At 42.8% G+C, this 22,372-nt stretch overlaps 1 protein-coding gene across 4 annotated transcripts in view; it reads left to right on the forward strand.

The window, feature by feature from the left end:
- Positions 1-18,550, forward strand: part of rbpjb (recombination signal binding protein for immunoglobulin kappa J region b) — a 77,869-nt gene extending 59,319 nt beyond the window's left edge. The window contains exons 4-12 of one of the 4 annotated variants that reach the window (XM_079490451.1): positions 166-331; positions 1,432-1,606; positions 3,339-3,428; positions 5,511-5,657; positions 6,606-6,718; positions 7,887-8,027; positions 9,093-9,248; positions 10,007-10,110; positions 13,683-18,550. In XM_079490451.1, the coding sequence (XP_079346577.1) occupies positions 166-331; positions 1,432-1,606; positions 3,339-3,428; positions 5,511-5,657; positions 6,606-6,718; positions 7,887-8,027; positions 9,093-9,248; positions 10,007-10,110; positions 13,683-14,043 (1,453 nt within the window). In that variant the 3' untranslated portion in view covers positions 14,044-18,550. The remainder of the gene's footprint in view (positions 1-165; positions 332-1,431; positions 1,607-3,338; positions 3,429-5,510; positions 5,658-6,605; positions 6,719-7,886; positions 8,028-9,092; positions 9,249-10,006; positions 10,111-13,682) is intronic. The other 3 variants (XM_079490452.1, XM_079490453.1, XM_079490454.1) reach the window with 3 other exon arrangements.
- The last annotated feature ends 3,822 nt before the right edge of the window (positions 18,551-22,372 follow it).

The following is a 22,372-nucleotide window of genomic DNA, read 5'->3' on the forward strand; positions in this document are numbered from 1 at the left end:
ACCTCGTTAAATAGGGTGATAAAAGCCCATATTGAATATGAATGCTTAGGTTTATGACTGTCATCACTTTGACTGTGAAAAAAATCCATTGACTTTGACAACCTGAAATGTTGATGTCCTCACAAGCATTGTAATATAAAACGTGTGTGTGTGTCCATTGTGCAGGTTCTTCTGCCCCCCTCCATGTGTGTACCTGATGGGCAGCGGTTGGAAGAAAAAGAAGGAGCAGATGGAGCGAGACGGCTGCTCGGAGCAGGAGTCGCAGCCCTGCGCCTTCATCGGCATCGGCAACAGTGACCAGGAGATGCAACAGCTCAACCTGGAGGGAAAGGTACAGCATGCGCACACACACACACACACACTCTCTCTCTCTCACACTGACATTTTTTGTCTCCACTTTCACTTTCATTTGCATATATACATCCATGGACTGTAGCTTAATCTGCCGTACTATCATAGCCCCCGATTTTAGACCTTAAATCTCCGATTTTAGACCTTAAATCTCCCAACAGCTTCCTGACAGATCCCCTAACGCCGGGGCTCCACCAGACGCGTTGCGTCTCCGTCGCGTGCTTCAAAAAACGAACCGGGGCAATTTGAATGCAGTCACACAACGCGGGCAGTGGAGCCACCCTTCATTGATTAAAAAGGGAACATTCCCTAACGGTGACGGAGACGCGACGCTGACGCGCCCGGTGGAGCCCCGGTGTAAGGCTCCTTAATGCCAGTGGTTTTCAAAGTGGGGTCTGGGGACCCCCCTAATGGTCCTTGACGGTGTTCCAGGGGGGTCCCCAGCTAAATTAGTTTATATTCTAGCATCAAAATCTCTATAATCATGTTAACCGTATACGTGGGCTATTTAAAAATTGCTCATCTACCGAAAACATCTTTGACGTCCTATTTTCCCAATGGTGCTCCCTGCTGAATGCCTTGGATGTCTTTTTTTTTTTTTTTTTTCTCGGAATAGCCTCTTAAATATCTACCTACCGTATAATAGCTTCCCCGACGCTAGGCAACGCTTGCTTCCGCTGTGGTCCGCCAATGAAATGTTTCCCCTCTGTCCACTTCCTTTATAAGCGCGATCTTTGGCCGCATTTCTCTCAGAATTGAGGCTCAAATTGAGGTGATTGAATCGATGTTAGGGGCTTGTTAAGCTTCTAGATCTATTTTCCCAAAAAATCCAAAAGTTTTTGAATATTTTTGAAGCAATTTTTAACACAAATCTTGTATGGGGTTCCCTGGCTCAATTGTTTTTCAAATGGGGGGTCTGTGGCCAAATACATATTTATTTAGGGGTCCTTGACATGAAAACGTTTGAGAACCACTGCCTTAACAAACGCTCCTTCTCTTCCCTTTTCCACATCTCTCCCTCTACCCACACCTCTCTCCCGTCCCCCCGTCCCCCTCCTCCTCTTTCCACGGCCCTGCCAGAACTATTGCACAGCCAAGACCTTGTACATATCCGACTCCGACAAGCGAAAGCACTTCATGCTGTCCGTCAAGATGTTCTACGGCAACAGCGCAGAGATTGGCGTCTTCCTCAGTAAGAGGATCAAAGTCATCTCCAAGCCCTCCAAAAAGAAGCAGTCCCTCAAGAACGCAGACTGTAAGTCCAACACGGAGGATGTTGTTAATGCCTGAACATGCATGCATGCACGCACACGCACGCACGCACACACACACACGCACGCACGCACGCACACCCATACACTCAACATCACCAATGTATGTAAATCAGTGGTTCTCAACCTGTGGGCTGTGGCACACTGGTGGGCTGTGCCAATATTGCAAGTGGGCCTCCAAAGAAATTGGAAAAACACTATGATTGTATTGTTAATATAACATAAAATAAATATATATAAAATATAATAAATAAATAAATGTCCTTGTTATATTGATCAATAGGAACTTAACCCATTTTGACCTGAGATCAGATTCTAAAAATGTCTTCTACATCCTGACAGTTTTCTGAAAAAGCTATGTTTCTATGTCAGTCGTTCAAAAATAGCAGACCTACAAGCTCGTAGCGCGCCACAAGCTTGTAGATCTGCTATTTTTCAATAGCTAAAGCATAACATAATGCTAACACCAAAATGGGTTCCCGCCCAAAATGGGTTAAATGTAAACTACAGTACGGTCCATCGATACAAGCCGGAACACAATTGACTGATCATTAAAATGTGCTCTGAAAATGCACACCTCATCATACCTGGTGGACTGGTCAGATTTTCAAGTGGGACCTGATCCAAGAAATGGTTGGGAGCTGCTGATGTTAATCATCCACAGCATCAACATTCACATGAAATGCATATTATGGTGCCATGATAACAGCCGCTTTTCTAAATGTCGATAAAGACACAAATAATGAATTGTTTACTTCAGAAGCATTCGATGAAATCACATTGCTATATTTCTGTCAATGGCTGTGTCATCTATTGAAATTGTTGATAGTTTAAGATTTCTTGGTATACACATCTTAGGCACCTCAGGCCCACATGTTCTCTAGTCACCAACACCAACGGCATCCTCAAGAAAGCACTGTTTTCAGAGGCATCTCAAGAGTTTTTGTAAAAAAAAAAAAGCTTGTATGAACATTAATCGCTGTACCATTGAGTGCTCACCTGAGAAGCACTCAGCTGGGTAAAGCTGCAAACTGAATTTTCACTTATTATTAATTAATACATTCATTAATTAAGAAGAACTCATTTGTCCCTGCTGTTTTGGGCCCTTTAAAGCAGTGGTTCCCAAAGTGGGGTCCAGAGACCCCCAGGGGTCCTTGAGGGAGTTCCAGGGGGTCCCCAGCTAAATGATAGTTTGGAACCAAATTGACCTTTATGCGTCTGTAACTCTGAGTGTACAAATGGAACCATTTGTACACTCTCAGAGCTGTCCAGCGGGCAGCTGTCCAGAGGGCAAAGGGCAGGTGCTCTAGCTCTATCTGTGCACTCCACTGATTTTACAATATAAATTGGGGGTCCCAGAGATTGAAATGCCATTCAATGGGTGGTCCTAATGCACGTCAAACTGGGTGTCCTTGAAATTAAACGGGATGAGAATTACTGCTAGAGCCGTAAAAATCTTCTCTTATGGAGGTCCCTGGCATATATCTTCAGATGGGAATCTGGTTTGGGAACCACTGCTTTAAATAACACTATAGCGCCCGGTTGGTGTAGTGGTTTAAAGTACCTGCCCTCCACCACGGAGGTTGTGGGTTCGAAGCCGCCATGGTGCATCCCGGCTTTCTCGAGCGTCTACACGAATATACAATTGGCCCGTGTTTTTTGGGGAGGGAAGCCGCGCGGGAAAGGTGATACTTGTCACTGCACGTATTCCTACAGGCTGGGGCGGCACCTGCCAGCAGGGAGCGTTGGGCGGGAGGAGTAGGACCAAGGCTCTACATCCTCCCGGTGGGGGCTCCTCACTGGCAGGTGAGCAACAGCAGTGACGAGTCACAAATGTGGTGTGTGGGGAGGAATAATTGGCATGACTAAATTGGGGAACAAAAGGTGTGTGTGTGTGTGTGTGTGTGTGTGTGTGTGTGTGTGTGTGTGTGTGTGTGTGTGTGTGTGTGTGTGTGTGTGTGTGTGTGTGTGTGTGTGTGTGTGTGTGTGTGTGTGTGTGTGTGTGTGTGTGTGTGTGTGTGTGTGTGTGTGTGTGTGTGTGTGTGTGTGTGTGTGTGTGTGTGTGTGTGTGCTGCTGGCTGTGCAACAAATTGCCCCTCTCTCTGCGATAATAAAGTTTACTGTGACTTTGACCTTGCTTGGGCAACCTGACCACAGTCAGTCTGCTACAAAGTACTCTCTATGTAAACTAAGCCAGCAGTTGAACAGTATTGTGTCGGCATTATCGGACCCATAAGTTGCTAGCCTGTAATTGATTTTATTGATTTCTTTATTTTTGTAAGTAGATCTATATTTCTATATAGTCAATGCTGTAGAGCAGGGGCCTTCAATGTATTAATGTTTTTTGTTTGGTCACAGATTCTGTTTCATATTAATTTGTTGATTTTGATTTATTGAAATATTTATTAAACAGTTTGCAGAATTACAGTACATTTCAAGCACAAACTCAATACAAAGACTGTTAACTGTGAGTGGACGACCCAATTAAGCATTACACTTGAATGTGTATCTTCAGACATTTAACCATTTATAAACTCAATTTGATCGTTAGCTCTGTATTCGGTTTGCTATTTTTTCAAAAGGGGAAAATTGTCCCCTCAGAATAGGGATGCTAGTGTTCAAGTGATTAATATTTAAAAAAAAAGTATATATAAAAATCTATTATTCAAAGATTTGATGGCCCTCTTGTAGTAACTGACCCCCGTAATTCACACATTCATTTCTTCAAGGCTTGATTACTGTAATTCTCATGCTGGAATCGACCAAACATCACTTACGTTTAACCCATTTTGGGCGGGAACCCCTTTTGGTGTTTTAACTAAGCATTATGTTATACTTTAGCTATTGAAAAATATCAGATCTACAAGCTCATAGCGCGCCAATATATATTCTTTCAGAGCAAACTTCTTTTTTTTTTTACGTCAGGCCTAAATGGGTTAAAAAAAAATCACCCCGGTCTTGGTCTCGCTCCGCTTTCATAGTGCCCTCACCAACCTGGTTGGTTCCTCCATACATTTTGGAATTTGTACAGAAACCTGAATTCAGCTAATCGGCTGCATCTTCTGACCAAAAAACAGCCAAACATCCTGAGGTGACCGAGCATTTGCCGCAGCTGTCTTTTGTCTTTTACAGCTTTTGTCTTCTTTTTCTGTTTTTATGCTTTTTTTAAGCACTTTGGTCGACCTTGGTCATTTTTAAATATGCTAGCTGTATAAATACAGTTGAGTTGAGTCTCTCCAGCAGAAACAGAATATTAATTTTACTTTGGTGGGACACGAATGGGGATCAAACGAGGTTGGAAGTTGGAACACTATCAAAGTGAAGCCCCTGATTGGATGAATTTGGCAACGCGCTTGAAAAATACATTTGTGTTTACTAAAGCGCTGGTGGGGCGCTGAGATCCCTGTTACCAAACAAACTCTATAGCAGCTGTTCCCAAGCTTTTCAGGTCCAGACCCAAAAGAGAGATTGTTTGCCCGGGTCCCGACCCACGGTGTGGGAATGCTTTTGAATGCATTTTGAATCAAAAATATTTAGTTAAAAAAATATATCATCCTTTAACTGAGGATTTCACCCCTGACTGTAGTTTTACAAGCATTTTATGACAAATTCTGCCCCCAGAGGGCACTGTGGTATACACTGTAGCCGGTACACGCTGGTATGATTGTGTACACAGCACATGCTGAGTACATGGCGATCGATGTGGTAATATTTGCTTCCAGGCTGTTTTCCCATCACTTATCACACTGTCAACACACTACAGTACCTCTGGATTGCAGGTCATTGTTGGGTTGTTGCATAACTTGCTCGTGTGCCTGTGTGTGTGTGTGTCTGTGTGTGTCTGTGTGTGTGTCTGTGTGTGTGCGCACGCGTGTGTGCGCACATGAGCTTCCACAGTGTGTATCGCGTCCGGAACAAAAGTGGCGCTCTTCAACCGGTTGCGCTCCCAAACGGTCAGCACGCGCTACCTCCATGTGGAAGGAGGCAACTTTCACGCCAGCTCCCAGCAATGGGGGGCCTTCTACATCCACCTGTGTAAGTCTGGAGCCATGGGAACCCCCGAAACAGCAACATCTCTGTGTAGCTACTAGCTCCGTGTGTACACAGTACACGTTATACATGCTTTGTTGTTCATTTGCTCAATTCAGTTAGGAAATTAAATAATAGAGGTTCAGTCTGGTAAGGATGCAGAGAGAGACTTATATTGCAGAAAAGAATGCACAAACATGTGAGATGAACAGCATGCATGCAAACACCTGCATGCTTTTGACACGGCTTATTAAATTAATAATAAAGCTGTTGCATTTATTAACGCAGTCTCAGTTAACTGATATTTTGTATTTTATAATAACAGGGTAATAATAGGGTTTGTGGGTTACGTTAAAGGGGCATTCCACTCATTTTCAACATTTTACTATGACATTAATGTACCTTAGAGCTGTTGTGTGGAAATAATAAAAAAGTTCCCCCATTCTGTGTTTCCTAGAACTGGAGGTCTGAAAAAAATCCTTAACATGGTCAAACACATCTTGATGATGTCATCAAGATGTGTTTCACCATGTTAATGATTTTTTCCATAATTTTTTATTATTTCCACACAACAGCTCTAAGGTACATTGATGACATAGTAAAATGTTGAAAATGGGTGGTTTTCCCCTTTAAGTGTGACTTGCCAACAGGTCCTGAAAAAGTATTTGATTTACTTTTCCAATTATCGGGACTTAATATGCTAATAATTATAAAAGATTGACGCACTGAATCGATAGTTTGCAGTCGATCAGGTCACACAGACGGGTAATCTCAGAGACGAGACGATCTCTTTCATTTTATATTGATTTCATAGGCGGGACTGGTGTTATATTTCAGTCCAAAGTGTTTCAGTGATGGCTTGAAGCACTAACAGCTTGTCGTGCGTGTGCGTGCGTGTGTGTGTGTGTGTGTGTGTGTGTGACTGTGTGTGTGTGCGCGCGTGTGTGTGTTCAGTGGATGACGAGGAGTCAGAAGGAGAAGAGTTCACTGTGAGAGACGGCTACATCCACTACGGGCAGACAGTCAAACTGGTCTGCTCCGTCACTGGCATGGCCCTGCCTAGACTGGTAAGCAAGCACACACACACACACACACACACACACTCTTAGTCCTGAACTTATGTCATTTAGTCGGTCTGTGGTCTTGTCATTCATCCACAAGGTTTTTGTTTTCTCAGACACACGTTCATTCACATCCCAGCAAGCGCGGTCAGGACCTGGACAAATTAGTGACGTCTCTATTGGGGCCAAATCAAGTCAAACCAAGACTAGTCAGATCTGACCCAGAACATCACCTGATTTCAACCGACAGAAATTCTGCCCACTAAGACGGACATCCCTGGATTAATCAGAGAGAGTCCGATCAATTTAAGTCATATCATAATTAGTCAGATCTGGGCCAGAATAAGCATCATTATTTCAACTGGCGATGACGTAAAGATCATCCCCATATGGGCTGTGATCTGGCCTAGTCCTGAAAACCCTGAACGTCACCGGAGGACGTCATCATAATGTCATCATGACGTCTTTTGGCTTGCTGGGATCAATTGCAAAAGTCCCTGTTGGACACCTTTTACACTTTCCCTCCCAACAACGAGTTACACGAGTTACGTTTCCATTGTTTAATTCGAGTGGGGTAGGTGACTCGTTCGGACGACGTCACCGCAAAAGATTCAGTCGCACTGGCATGCAAAGGCTTCTGGGAAATTGAGGCCCAATGCATTCCAATGGTGTTGTTGATCGCCACTTTGTATTATTTTTCAACACTACGACAAAGGATCACACCATTGTAAAGCGTATTTTCATGAAAAGGAACGATGATGTTGGTGCGGTGGTTAGTGAAATCTAGGCAGTCAACGAGGCATTGTGATTAATTAATTCCACAGTCAAACTGTTAAAAGACAAAAAAAATAAACCTAATATATATACATACACTTTCCTTTTGACTCTTGACATCTTTATTGACAATGAATACATACAGTATGTACAAATGCATACATAGGCCCCACCATTATCAAAAGGCCAAAAAAACGCAATAAAGCTAGGAGCTTTGTCCATTTCAGTCCTCAAAAAAATGTGTTGATAAGTGAGTGAATGAATGAATGAGTGAGCAGGGATGCGCATGGGAGAGTATCTGTGTGGGGGGATATATATGGTTGTGCGTATTTCTACCACGCATTGTGCTCTGTCTCCTCACATCCGCCGATGATCGATGTGTTCCTCTCTCTCCCGTCAGATCATCCGTAAGGTCGACAAGCAGACGGCGCTGCTGGACGCTGACGACCCCGTGTCCCAGCTCCACAAGTGTGCCTTCTACCTGAAAGACACGGAGCGCATGTACCTGTGCCTTTCCCAAGAAAGGATCATCCAGTTTCAAGTCAGTGCTTCTCCTTTACTCCACACAAACAATAAAAAGGCTGCACGCACACCAGGGTTGCAGGGTCAACTTACTTTACATTCAGAGAGAAAATTAAGTCAGTGCACCATCATTTTCACTTAAGCTGTGATTTAGTTTTATCCAACTAGATCCCTATTTTAAAAAACAATTGGAAATTACAAAGAAAAGTACTGCTATTTTATTTTTGATCTGATATTTTTCTACTTTTTTATGACTTTTTATGATTTTATTAAATATTTTCACAGTTTACAAATGAATGGGCCATAGTGCAGTGATTGAGAGTGAAAGTAAGTTGACTGTAACTCTGCTTCACACTCTTGTCTAAACGCCCAGTGTTACATTTATTTCAATATTGAAGCTCTAGACGACAAGATAAAAATGCCAGACGTGGACAAGCAGCATAGAGTAAACGCTGAGCACCTTGTTACGCTGGGGCTCCACTGGACGCGTCAGCGTTGCGTCTCCGTCACCGTCAGGGAATGTTCCCTTTTTAACTCTATGCCTGACCTTTTATTCCCCTCTTATGTTGATGATTATATGCATACTATGTGGAGTGTGTCTGATATGTTCTATGTTGTGACCTGTGTCTGATATGTTATGACCTATGACCTTATTTCTGTCCTGCCTGTGAAGCACTTTGAACTGCAACTCTGTATGAAAGGCTATAAAAATAAAGTTTATTATTATTATTATTCCCTTTTTAATCAATGAAGGGTGGCTCCACTGCCTACGATGCGTTGCGTTCGGTGACTGCTTTAAAATTGCCCCGGTTCGTTTTTTGACGCACGCACGCACGCACGCACGCACGCACGCACGCGTCCAGTGGAGCCCCGCCGTTAGTTGTTACATTAATGTCATTTCAGGATAGAATAAATACTGTATGCTGCACTTCCTTTTGAAAACAATTCAAAGTATACATCGGGACAAAAACACAGAGCTGGAAATGGCCCCTTAATATCTTTCTGCCTTCGACCGTACTGATTCGATTAGCTCTGCCCTCGATGAGTAACGTTGTTGTCTGTCGTTCCCCTTCCCGATGGCCAGGCCACTCCATGCCCAAAGGAACCAAACAAGGAGATGATCAACGACGGCGCCTCCTGGACAATCATCAGCACGGACAAGGCTGAGTACACATTCTACGAGGGCATGGGTCCCGTCCACGCACCTGTCACCCCCGTGCCTGTGGTTGAGAGCTTACAGGTACAGTTGTGTCTTCTTGTTACAGTTCTACAGAGTATGTGTGGTCCATCGTTCTTTGCTTGAGCTTGATATGAACACATTTATCTTATGGCTAAATATACTTGAACATACTTGTGAAACGTTCTCAACAGATGTGCAGTTGTGCACAATGCATCTATTTAACAATCCACTGTCAAACTTTAAAGGACCATTTTTCAACCTATCTTCATATAATAGGTCCTCACTAATAATCATGATAAAATGGCACAATTATTTTCTACTCAGTCTGTGTCTCATAGGAGGGCTGTGGGCAGTTAAGAAACCCGTCCACCAGTGACATCATCGTTAGGCAGATTTGTTTTTAAACAAGATTTTTTGTTTTACAAAAATGTTTAGATTTGTATTATCGTGAGAACGATGGCTTCGCATTGCAGCTTTTCAGGACTAGAAGGCCTGCAGTTTCTATTAGCTTGGATTCCCCGTCGATGATGTCACTGGTGGACGGGTTTCTGAACTGCCCACAGCCCTCCTATGAGACACAGACGGAGTAGAAAACAATTGTGCTATTTTATCATGATCATTAGTGAGGACCTATTATATGAAGATAGGTTGAAAAGTGGTGAAGTGGTTCTGGAGCATTCAGTGATTTGGGTGATTTGGAAAACCACCCAGCTCCACTACTGTTCTGTAATGGAGGTCTCTCTCGCTCCCTCTCCTTCTCTCTCATTCTGTGTTTCTGTTTGTAATGCGGTGACTCTGGTGTGTGTGTGTGCGTGCAGCTTAACGGCGGCGGCGACGTGGCCATGCTGGAGCTGACGGGGCAGAACTTCACGCCAAACCTGCGGGTCTGGTTCGGTGACGTCGAGGCTGAGACCATGTACAGGTGAGGACACCTTTTGTTTTTTTCTTAACTCATTAACAAAAATATACGTATGTAATTGGCCGCCGACCCCCATCTGAAAATATGTTGTTCTAGGGACACCCCCAGAAGCAAAGATTTGAGCTAAAAACGTTCGCTCTGAAAGAATATATATTCAAAGATTTGCGCCTCAAAAATAGCAGATCTACTGTGTGGAGTTCTCCCCGTGTCCCCTAGGGTAAGTACTAGGGGTGTGCATCTCTCCCTTACAAGACGATTCGATACGTATCGATACGCATGGGCTACGATGCGATTCGGGGACGATACATTTTATATACAGAACGATTCGATTCGATTCAGTCCAAATCGATACGATTTCGATTTTGTGGAACTTCATGGAATTTGATGCGATGCGATGCGATTCGATACGATACGTTGCGATCTGACACATTTAACCTTCTATAGATTTTTTATTTGAAGCTAGATCTATAAAGAATAGGGTTGGGACTTCATTAAAAAACATCGAATTAATTGGAGGCTTTGTGATTGATTAATTAATCTCAATTAATCACATTTTAATTGCATATCAATAGGCCTATTTGACCTGAGCAGTGAGCTTTTTTTTCAAATGGATTTGGATAAGAGTGAATCAATGAATAGTGACTACATAAGCATAGGCAATAAAACAAGTAGTAATAATAATAGTGATAATAATATTATTTATATAATGCTTCTCTGAGTACTTAAAGACACTTTTCAAGGAGAACATGAGAAAACAAATAAAAACAACTTTATTAGAGAAAAACTAAGACTATGGAATAAAATAAATGAAAGCTATAGCAATATTATAAGTGCATAGTTTGACAGGTCTGACTGCCTGCTGTTGACAGTGAAACCCTGACCATTAAACACGGGCAGACGCAACGATACAGTCTATCATTCATTGTTAAAGCTCCAAATGATATTCCCATTCGTCTTTGTGTCTGCCCGTGTAAACGCAGCAGCGAGTGTGAGGGGTTGGGGAACGGATGGAAAGTACATAGTGTTATTAAGGAGGACTCCTAACTATATGGAAGTTAAACTAACGTTAGCTCCCATGCTAGCTACTAGCTTCCCTCGTCAGACAACAGAACACCACCACAGATCGGGTGGAAGCTGTTGATATCACTGCTTGTTCCCGTGGATGGGAAATAAGATTTAAAAGGCTATGAAAGCGTGGATGAAAGCACAGATGTGTGCAATAAAGTTGTGTCGGATCTGCCTGTGCATCCCGTCTGCTGCTCGTGTTGTGACTGTCGCTGGCTGCTGATGCAAAGTTAAAGAGCGTCATAAGCATGCGCCCTTCCTGGGCTGGAAGTAGCAGATCTACAAGTTATCTACCCGTCGCAATGCACAGCGCTTTGGGCTTGTACATCTGTGTTTTTCCCGCAGTTAGTTGAATTATATCGATTCACAACTTTAGGATCGAACCAACGTCCGATCCAGACGCTATTTTGACCGATCCAGACACACGTGCATCGATGTAGTCGTATCGTTAATGTTAAAATCGATTATCGATTCATATCGATATTTTTTGACACCACTAGTAAGTACCCTCACAAAAACATGCAGTAATCCTGATCTCTAAAACTACCTCCCCCTGGCCAGCAGAGGAAGTGTAGCGCCCAGGATTACATTAGATAATTGACACTGGGTGAAAAAAAGTTAAAATAAAAATAAAATAGCAGATCTACAAGCTCATAGCGCGGTGCCGTGCAGATGTACAGCACGGCACTAAGTGACGCACTGTGAGCTTGTATGACCACTATTCTAAATCCAATGATGCATGATCTACACGTGAGTCGCCTCACGTCTCTCCTGTCTCTCCAACCATGTGCATCGGTGAACAGCGCCGGTCATCTCCCAAAATAACTGTTTTCTGCTTGAGGTGCCCAGAGCATTGCTATGTGTCATGGTAAGACTCATGGTAACTGGATTGATGTCTAACAAGAAGACCAAGTCTAATTCAATAGTGTAGTATGCATGCTTTTTATTTAGCAGCGGACCCGTGAGATTGCAAAAATATTCCACATGAAAACCGTTTTGATTGCCATTGAGCTGAGTTAACCCATTCTGGGCGGGAACCCCTTTTGGTGTTTTAAACATTATAATTTAGCTATTGAAAAATAGCAGACCTACAAGCTCATAGCGCGCCACCGAGTGGCGCGCTACGAGCTTGTAGGTCTGCTATTTTTGAAAAATCGAAGAACGACTGACATAGAAACAGCTTTTTCAGAAAACTGTCAGTATGTAGAAGACATTTTTAGAATCTGATCTCGGGTTAACCACATGAACCCTAGCGTCGCTACTCTGGGGCAATGTGTTGTGAGCTTGTGGATCAACAAAGAGATTTACTGAAGAGGGGAGAAAAAAAAGGACCAAGTAGACTCCTGTGGGGACCCCAGTCAACTAATGATACAGGGCTTACAGGGTTAAGTGCTCATCTACAGATGTCCTTCCTTGTAAAACACTGATGGCTAGTAGTGAGCCTGTATTGAGGTTTTCTTTTTTATACACTGTATAAAAGGGTGAGTTGTTCAGTGTTTATCAATTCAGCCCAAGCAGGATTAAGTCTGAGAGGTGGTCAAAGAGATGAAAGCTGCTGATGGCCACTGTTTGCTAAACATGTGGAGAATACTAGTATGTCGTCTAGTCACTCTAGTGGAACGCTGCAAGGTTTTCAAAAACCACATGAGAAAAAGCTGTCACTGAAATGTTTTGATAGATGTCACCTGTAGCTTTGTCTACGTAACGTGCATGTGCTGTGCCTGTGCCCACACTGACTGAACGAGTTATACTAGAATTGTCAGTGTTAACCTCAGTCTAGTCCAATCAGCATAGATCTATTAATCTGTCTATATAAAGTAATTCTGTACATATGTATGTCTGCCTTCTGTCTCTTGTCTGTCTTGAACTAAAGCTAAACGTAGCTCTGGTCCATAGCTCTAATGCGTTGCATTTAGAGCTATGTTACTCTCAACTTTCGCCGCTCGCATGAATGCAGACCAGCCTCTCGTCTTTAGCGGAAATAAAAAATAACGTTTTTGCTACTCACCAAAACAAAGGCGGGTTGTGTCATTAGAAAGCCTACTTTCCTTAGTGGAAGCACTCTGAGCCCCCCACCACACGTATAAACGGTACTTTTTGGCCAAAAGAGGATTTTGTTTCCACCGGAAAAAAAATACTTTTAGTTACTCCACTGCGCCTTCTACCGATATTGCCTCATAGAGAATATTTTTCATAAAAATCCCTTTATGGCCAAAAAGTACCATTGTGCACCAGCTTGTAGATCTGCTATTTTTTGAAAATTCGTGAAAATGTGTGCAAATCTTTGAATATGTATTCTTTCGCAGTGAACATTTTTAACTCAATTGTCCCTGGAACAACATATTTTCAGATGAGGGTCGCTGGGCCACATACATATAATTCTGGGGGTTCCTTGACATGAAATAGTTTGAGACACTTACATAGAAACATAGGATCTGAATCTGGTCTCCGTCCCAATAAATGGCTTAACAGTTCTCACATGGCCTCGTTCTGCCGTATATCCCCCTCAGGTGTGCGGAGAGCATGCTGTGCGTGGTGCCCGACATCTCGGCGTTCCGCGAGGGCTGGCGCTGGGTGCGGCAGCCGGTGCAGGTGCCGGTCACGCTGGTGCGCAACGACGGCATCATCTACTCCACCACGCTGACGTTCACCTACACGCCGGAGCCGGGCCCCCGGCCGCACTGCAACGCGGCCGGCGCCATCCTGCGCGCCGGGAACAGCAGCCTGCTCGGCGGCGCCAACAGCCAGGAGGGCGGCGGCGGCGGCGGCGGCGGTGGTGGCGGCGGCGGCTACGGCCCCAACAGCACCTCCTCCAACGCCGGCGGAGTCTCGTCATCGTCCTCCACCGCTGTGTCCGCTGTGGTGTCCTAACGCATATAAAGGATGCAAAAAGCAAAACATGTGACAAATATGCCTTGAGAGTGAAACAGTACCATGTGGTTAAAAAGAAGAGAAAAAAAAAAGAAAGGAAAAAAAAAACTTTTGTGGGGGGATAAAGGAAATGAAATAACCCACACTCTCTCTCTCTAAAGTGCTGCATATTCATTTTGGAACTCAAAGAAGCTGAAGCGAAATCTTTCAGGCGGACGGGATTGGGGATTTGGGAAAGTTGGGGGGGGGGGGGGGGGGGAGGGAGGGGTCGTCGTCGTCTGAAGGATGAACACGTTGTCAGCCAAACGGAAATAAGAGAAAAAGTGCTCCTCGTCGCCCGTCTGTGGTTTCCAAAGGGACATGCCTGTTCGGTTCTGGTGTTTAAAAAAAAAAAGAAAGTGGAATGAGGAGTTCCACAGTTCCCACTGATTCACCAGCACCTTTTCCTAGGCTGTGAGAAAGGAAACCACGACAACGATACATCCACCGTGTACAAAATTGTGTTTAAAAGAAAAAAAAAGTCTATTTTTTGGCGCTTTCCTCCCCCTCCCTCCCCCCTCCTCTCTCAGTTTATTTTTTCCTTGAGTGTTTTTATTTTGTTTTTTGTTTTGTTTTTATATATTTTATTTTAATCTGTCGATCTATCTGTGTTAGTATGTATCTGAAAAGGGGTCTGGATGTATTGTTGTGGGACGGCGCGCGAGGACACAGGGACACGCATAACGACGTGATGATAACATAGTTTTTATGGACCAAGGATCTTGTATAAGCTTTAGTAAAGGTACATTTTCTCCATACCTTTTTTTGTATTAAACATATAGTACACTTTTGTTACCAAATAGTTTCTATTCTTCCTCTGAGCTTGGCCCTTTTTTTAATTTTTTAATTTTGTTTTGTTTCCTTTTTTTTTTAGGTCCAAAATACATACTTATGGCGAGCTTTCTCCCTGAAAATAAAGAAGCGCCAGTGTTTTTTGGATGGAACACTTCCATTTTTTAAATATTTAGCTTTTTCTGTTGGGAGGGGCGGGGGGGGTTCTGAAGTCTACGGATATTTTTTTTTATGTTAAATTTACATAACCGAACATTTTTGTTTTGTTTTGTTTTTAGGGAATAACCTCAGAGGGCCTATTTTATATCATTGGTTTTTATGAAGTCTTTAAAAAGGAAAAGCTTTAAGCAATGCCTCTGCCTTGCCTGCAATACTCTTATGTGCGCTAATGTTTCCTTTGGAAAAAAATTATACATGTCTGACTGTACATCTCACGTAAGAGCCATAGCGATATTTGCAGAATACTTCAGAAACCAGACTTCCTGCAGCTACAAAACTTAAGTCAAATTTATCATTTACACTTACAACGATTTAATATGCGTAGTCAATGAATTGAGGATAGCCTTAGTACTGTATATTATTCCTGTGCACACAGTTAAAAGAATGACATATCCTATGTCACATATCTGGACTTTCAGATATTAAAGTAACATTGGTCTTAAAGTATCAAATGACCTTGTGAACTCTGCCGTTGTGTTCTTGAAACCACGCCTAACTAAGGTGTCTTCCAGTGTGTACTACTCTGATTTTTGGTGGCATTTTACTTCCATTGGTTTTCCTAAAAGCAAGACAAACACTTCCGATTTGATGTGGCCTTACTGATAACTTGACATCAAGTATTTTCACCTTTTTTTGCAAAATACCATGTTTACTCACCTTGGAAGAACACCTGTGTTTGGCACATAAAAAACAAACTGTTGCCTCGCTTCTCGTCGCAGGTGCTGATCATGATGTCTAATTGAACTTGTACACCTGTTGTAATGTCCATCCACGTACCACTTGTTACCAAAACCACATTGTGAAACAAAAGAGCCTTCCGAAGGATATACTGGCCTTCATTTTGGTGTACAATTAACGATAACATGTCTTTGGTTTGTTTTTCAGTGTACCTTGCGGTGCGTGGTACATTGTCTTGTGAGCGCTGTAAAGTGTTCTCAGCCTCTTAGCCTTCATAACCACATGAACCCTAGTGTTTACCTATTCTGGGCATGCCATAATAGGCGGCCTTTCCGCAAATATAGCCGATCCACAAGCTTGTAGATTGGCTATTTTTGGTGAAAAGGTTTGGTGTAGACGAGAGAAAAAGGAGGGGGGCCCAAGTACAGACCGCTGGGGGACCCCTCCCGGGCAACTAAGTATATAGGGTTTAAGTGACTAAAATGTCCTGTGGTTTCCACTTAACAGAGCTAGATGTGTGTACATTGTAAACTCACTGTCCGAGAGTAGCCGCACTCGTCTGTATTTATGGCGAACAAGTCTCGTGTAGAAGCGAAAAGGCCTTCTATATGTGTATTACTGAATATGTGTATTTCCAAACATACAGCAATATTGTACAGGTCATTTCATCTTTTTTTCGTCTGTGTTGTGATTTGTCTGCCTGACCACTAGTTCACCAGCCAGCAGGTGTATGTATGTATGTTACTGAGTGTGTGTGTGAGTGCGTGCGTGCGTGCGTGCGTGCGCGCGTGTGTATGCGTGCGTGTATGTGTGTGTGTGCGTGTGTGTGTGTGTGTGTGCGTGTGTGTCTCCCTACATAGTCATACAAATGGAGCATTGAGTTAGACTCTCTTCATTTTAAAAGATCCATCTTCAAAATTGTAATTGCTCTTAAAAAAAAAAGGACTCCACGTAACTTTGGTCCCACCGTCTTCCGTCACGATCCAAATAGGCTCCTCCCACTCTTAAACAATTGTGTATAAACCCTCAAAGGCAATACTTTGGAACTTAGTATTACAGTACAACTGTGTGCTATTCCCGGGAAATAACTATGATGCTGTAAATTGAATGTCTACTTAATGAAGTATGTTTGCCCTTCAAGCATACCCTTAAATATGTGCAAGGAGCAAACCAAAAAGAGGGTTCACTTGCTCCCCTCGAAACTGTTAAAAGTTTTTAAGTTATGCCCCCACTTTCCACTTGTCCGTCATTGATGTTAAATGTTTTGCAATTGTAATATTGATATTTTTTAAATTATTGGTACAAAGTCCCCCCCACCCCTGGTTAGTTGGTGTTTTTAAAAATAGAAAAAAAGAAATTAAGTGCATTATTGCCCAAGCTGCCTAGTTTGGCCTGGGAGTGTATTTTTAAAAAAAGAGGCCATGTCATGTCTGTCCTGAAATGAACTTCCTGTCTGTCCTTTTAATTTTTTTTTCTGTGGAAACGGGGTGCTATCAACCTATGTGCCCGTAGTGGCGTTGTAGCATCACGAAACCAATTTAAACTTTTTCACAGAGATGTGAAACCTGTTTTTAATCCAGAACAACCCGCCGGCCGTTCTGAACCCTTTACTGCGGTGATGATGGAGATGCTCACCAAAATCTTCCTGTACATTTTACAGTGTGTAATTATTTCTACTTTTATGTTCAATAGAGGGTGTGCTCTTAAATCCGTTGTGTGCTTAATATAGCCTCTTATATTAGCATCAGCCTTTTGTTTCCGTTTCGTTTACAGCTTGCAGTCGCCTCTTTTTTAGGATTGCAACCCCTGGCTGGGTTCACCACTGTTGTGTGTGTGTGTGAGAGTGTCAACAGAAGGGGTATCACAGTTTTCACAAACTAGTAAAGCTGGGGGGCATGTTTATGTGAAACCAACACATTTTGACAATCTGAGCTGGCTTGATGGTTTACAGTGTCGTTTTCTCTTTAGTGTGTTAGGAGTTTTACAGAAGGGGGTCAGATAATGAGCTTCAATGCATCTCTGTCTCGCTCATTAAGGCATGGTCTATGTCTTGGTTCTTACGCTGTATTAACATGGTGACTGAGCTGTCTGAGGAGAAACGTACAAATGCCATCTCATGAACTTTTGTGATGCTATTGCAAGATATTCTGTACTTAACTTTTATAAGTTTCTCCTTTTTATTTCTCCTTGCCATAATGTCTGTTGGATCGTTACAAAAGCAGCTGTTAATGTTTTTTTTTTGTTTTTTTTTTATATAATGAGCTCTGAACAATGTATGTATCCTCTAATATGCCAAATGTCTTTTTTATAACATAGAGTTTTTCATGCACTGCTAAACAAAAAACAGGGCAGATTGAGAGGCAGCTTTAAATCAATGAAAAGGTGTGTGGAGCCCCTTCTCTGTTGCACTCAGCCTTACTTCTCCCTAAGTCAATTTGGCTGTTTGCACTACAGGGCGCGCTAATGTCAAATTCATGCTCCGTCGCCCGTTGTACGACTAGTATAAATCGGGCTTAACTTGTCTTTCTTTTTACCCCCCCCCCCCCCCCCCCTCCCCCTTCTATTCCTCTATCATACTTTTAAAATTCCCACTCGCTCTCAAGATTTCTCTTCCATGTTCATAAAGATATTGTGTACATTTGGAATTCTCTCCTCTTTGCCCTCCCTGTACATGCAGCTTGATAACGCTTAACTTTGCAACGGTCAGACTTAGTTTTTTATTCATTTTTTTACACCCACCCCACCACCCTTCTCTCTCTCCTCTTCATACGTCCTTTAACTACAGTATCTTTCAACTCTCACTATGTGTGTATTATGCTAGTAATGGTAAGCCGAGGTGTCAGTGTGGTAGTGTACTCAGTGCTCAAAGGGTTGCTGATGGTAGAAACCTGTGCCGTTTGTAACATTTAGCAATAACGTCAAAACAAGGGGACAGCTTTTTTGATAACATACGATAGTTTGTTTTTTTGTACATATTGCAGTTCAAGTTCATGCTCAAAACCGTATGTCATTGAAAATGAAAAAAAAAGAAAAAGGAGAAAAAAAACTTGCAATATTGGCATAAAAAGAGAAATAAAAATGTGATATAAAATCTGTTTTGTATGTTTTATCATCTTGCCAGGATGTTGAGTTGTACATATCGGGTTATTCACATCTATGTGGATAACTATGTAAGAACCAGTTCGGACTTTATTACGGTATTGCTTCTGAATGCCAGTATTGGATGTATCTCCATCACAGAGGAGATAGATAGATTTTATTAATTAAAGGACCAAGCAGTCCTTGGTCCTTCATTGTTTTTGTCTGTTTTTTTTCTTCTCCTTCTCCTTCTCCCGCCAAAAATAGCAGTTCTGGCTGAACCGTGCAGTCGGTTTTCGTGAATCTCGGAAATATGGTAGAGGGCTATGCCAAACGGTGAGGATGCGAAGCCCACAACCATTGGCCAAAGGGTGGCGCTATAGCACTCAATTGAAAATGCAAACTTTGACCACACATAGCTCATGAACCGTTTGACCGTCGGCAATGAAACTTCGCTACACATGCGTCTCCTCATGCCGAAAAAAGTTTTGTGCTTGTACTTTTGACCTCTGACCTCTAGATCACCCACCATTTTGAATTCTATGAAAATCAGTTAAAATGCATCTCCTCCCAGGATCTTTGATCAAAATGCACGAAAAGGTTCTACACGTGAACCTATACAGGGACCTATACAAACAAGGGAATCTATAGTACTTTTTTTAAGTGGAAAAAATTAAGGTTTTATGAATTGCTGTTTTGTGAAAATTCTTCTTCTGCCCCTATTACATACATGCAGCGTCATGCTTATGAAACTACACAGAATGGTAGAGGGTCATGCCAAATAGCACTGATACCAGTCTTACTCCAATATGCCAAAGGGTGCTATAGCATTTTTTTAAATGAAACCTTTGAATAGGCCAGTTAACCTTTAATCCCTGTTTCCGACTCTCATTTCATTGGTTTTCACTCACTCATTGAGCTCATCCGAATCTGGTACATTTTCTGGTTTATACGCAGTCAATTCATTTATCTTTATACCCACCTTCATCATTAGTTATCCTTGCGCAACTTGCTACAAAACACTGAATGATTTTGCTGTTAACAATAGAACGGATTGTGTCCAGTTACCTAGATATTATCTAGGTAGGTAGAGCTCTTGCCACAAGGTCAGGTCATGCTGACATGACATAATAATCCCATCTAGTCTACAGCTGAGCTTGTTGTGCTGATGACATGCAGCACAACAAGGTGGTAAAGATAACAAGGGTGGACAGTGATGTGGCAGCGGTGGCCGAACGGATAGCGGCGCGGTCTAGATACCGGAAGGTTCCCAGTTCGAATCAGCCGTCCGACACGTTAAAATTACCACCGCTGAAATGCCCTTGAACAAGGCATCAACCACTACGATGAAATGTGTTCTATGAGCAGGGCCTGGCTGGAAACAAGTTCTTGAGCTTAGCCCAGATACCCTGGGTAAATATAGATTTCATTTCATTTCATGTCACTGTTATGCAACACGGAAGTAGTATGGACTTGAAGCTGTTTATAAACCAGTCAGTGACATCACTGACAAATCCTTGGTGTTACTCTTCCTGCGACCGATAGCCCCTGAAACCAGGCTTTCACCGTCGTCCTGACTCTTTTTTTTCTCTCTTCTTCTTCCCCCTTCATGGGCCCCTTGGGGGCGCTGGGCCTCGGTGCATCGCACCGGTTGCACTGTGCACCATCGATATTTACGCCACTGAGTACAATACAGAGGACTACAGTACAGTACAGTATACTATTCCCACTAGGTTGCCACATTTGCGACATCCAAGCAACTTGGTATATATAGACACATTGCCACTTGCCATGCTTGCTTTTATACGGAAAGAAAAACAAGCAAAACAAAAAATAGGGCCACTCAGCCAGGTTGCCAAGTTTGCACTTTCCAAGCAACTGGGTATATGAAAACATCATGGGTTGCCATGTTTGCTTTTCCAAGTAAAAAGAAACTGTATCGCCTCCCGCAATTGCCTTCTTCCCATTTGCGATGCGTGGCGCTAGGATGAGCGGGCCAAAGGCCCGCGAAATTCTAGTTATTCTTATTGCTTATTGCCTTCCTGCTTAGTCCTGCCTTATCGCTGCTTGCAGCGATTTTTTTTCTAGTTTTTATTTTTATTTCTTTTTTGAGTTTTGTTAATGTGGATTTGACTGTGTGGGAAGTGGTTCCAATGGAGTCTCCTTCAGTCAACTACAGTATATGGCTGTGAGATAATCATGCTTTCTGCCTTTTAGATCCACTTCGTTAAAGCTGTTAAAAGCCCAAGCTACTCTCTGTGTCTGTGTAGCAGCAGCTGTTTATTTGGGCAGCCAGTGGCTGATTATAAAGACATGGGCTCTGTGTGTGTGTGTGTGTGTGTGTGTGTGTGTGTGTGTGTGTGTGTGTGTGTGTGTGTGTGTGTGTGTGTGTGACTGTGTGTACATTATAAGAAGGGTGAGGCTCTATTTGTTAGATGGGACCATTTTCAGGACATTTCCATTATTACTTTCCTTACTTCAGTACTTGATGTAGTAGGGTTCGTGACAGAAGCACGTTGTGCAAGCTGAATGGCTGATTTATTGTCTGGAAAATATCTTGCACGTAGACAGAAACTTATCGCAACACAGGTTCAAAAGACATATTCTTCGCATATAAATCATTCTATCGTACAGTAACACCAAATACTGACCATTTTACACAGATTTCAATTACATTCTTGTTATGTCAGATAAATAATCTATCCTCCAGAGCAAGGTTGTTACAGCTACGATTACATTGCAACACAGTATAACGACTTAATGAGTAAACGAAATGGAAATAACAAAATTGCTACATTTGCGCTGCAGTTATACTTAACCAAAGTCAATATTTATCAGGTGAGAGCGACGGGCAGTGCTGGGAAATAAGCTCTTTGAAGAGTGGACGGACAGGTGCTTGAAGTCCCACAGAACGATAAGGCCTCCATGACACTCCTATACTCTGTACAACTATGAAGTCACACATAAACACAGACAGGCAGCTGCTAAAGGCCGCATGAACCCTAGCATCCCTATTCCAGGAGGAACATTTGGCAGCAATTGATGATCTACAGCTTCACAACGTTGGGAGCTTGAAGGTGGCTATATTCGCCAAAGAGATTTGGTGTAGAGGAAAATATGACCCAAGTAAAGCACTGGCTGACCCTGGTCAACTAAGTCGGGGGTTCTCAACCCGTGGCTCGCGACCCCTCAGGGTGTCGCCCAATAATTTTAGGCGGGGTCCCCAAATTATTTTGCAACTGAATGGCTGGAAAATGGAAATGAAGAGTTTACATAGTACACTGTACACAGAGTACATGCATAAACTTTCCTTAATGATTATATCTGCAGGTTTCAGTCTTCATTTATGATATATTTTCTCTATTATTAAGGTTATTTTCGCGGTCAGTTTGTGTTGGGGGTGGGGAGGGGCGGCGTGGTGGGGAGGGGCGACGTGGTGGGGGTCACGAGACATGGCCAAAACATATCCGGGGGTCCCCGGCCAAAAGCGTTGAGAACCCCTGAACTAAGTATTGGGTTGATT

This window comes from Electrona antarctica (assembly GCF_951216825.1).
Source record: "Electrona antarctica genome assembly, chromosome: 21".
Lineage (NCBI taxonomy): Eukaryota > Metazoa > Chordata > Actinopteri > Myctophiformes > Myctophidae > Electrona > Electrona antarctica.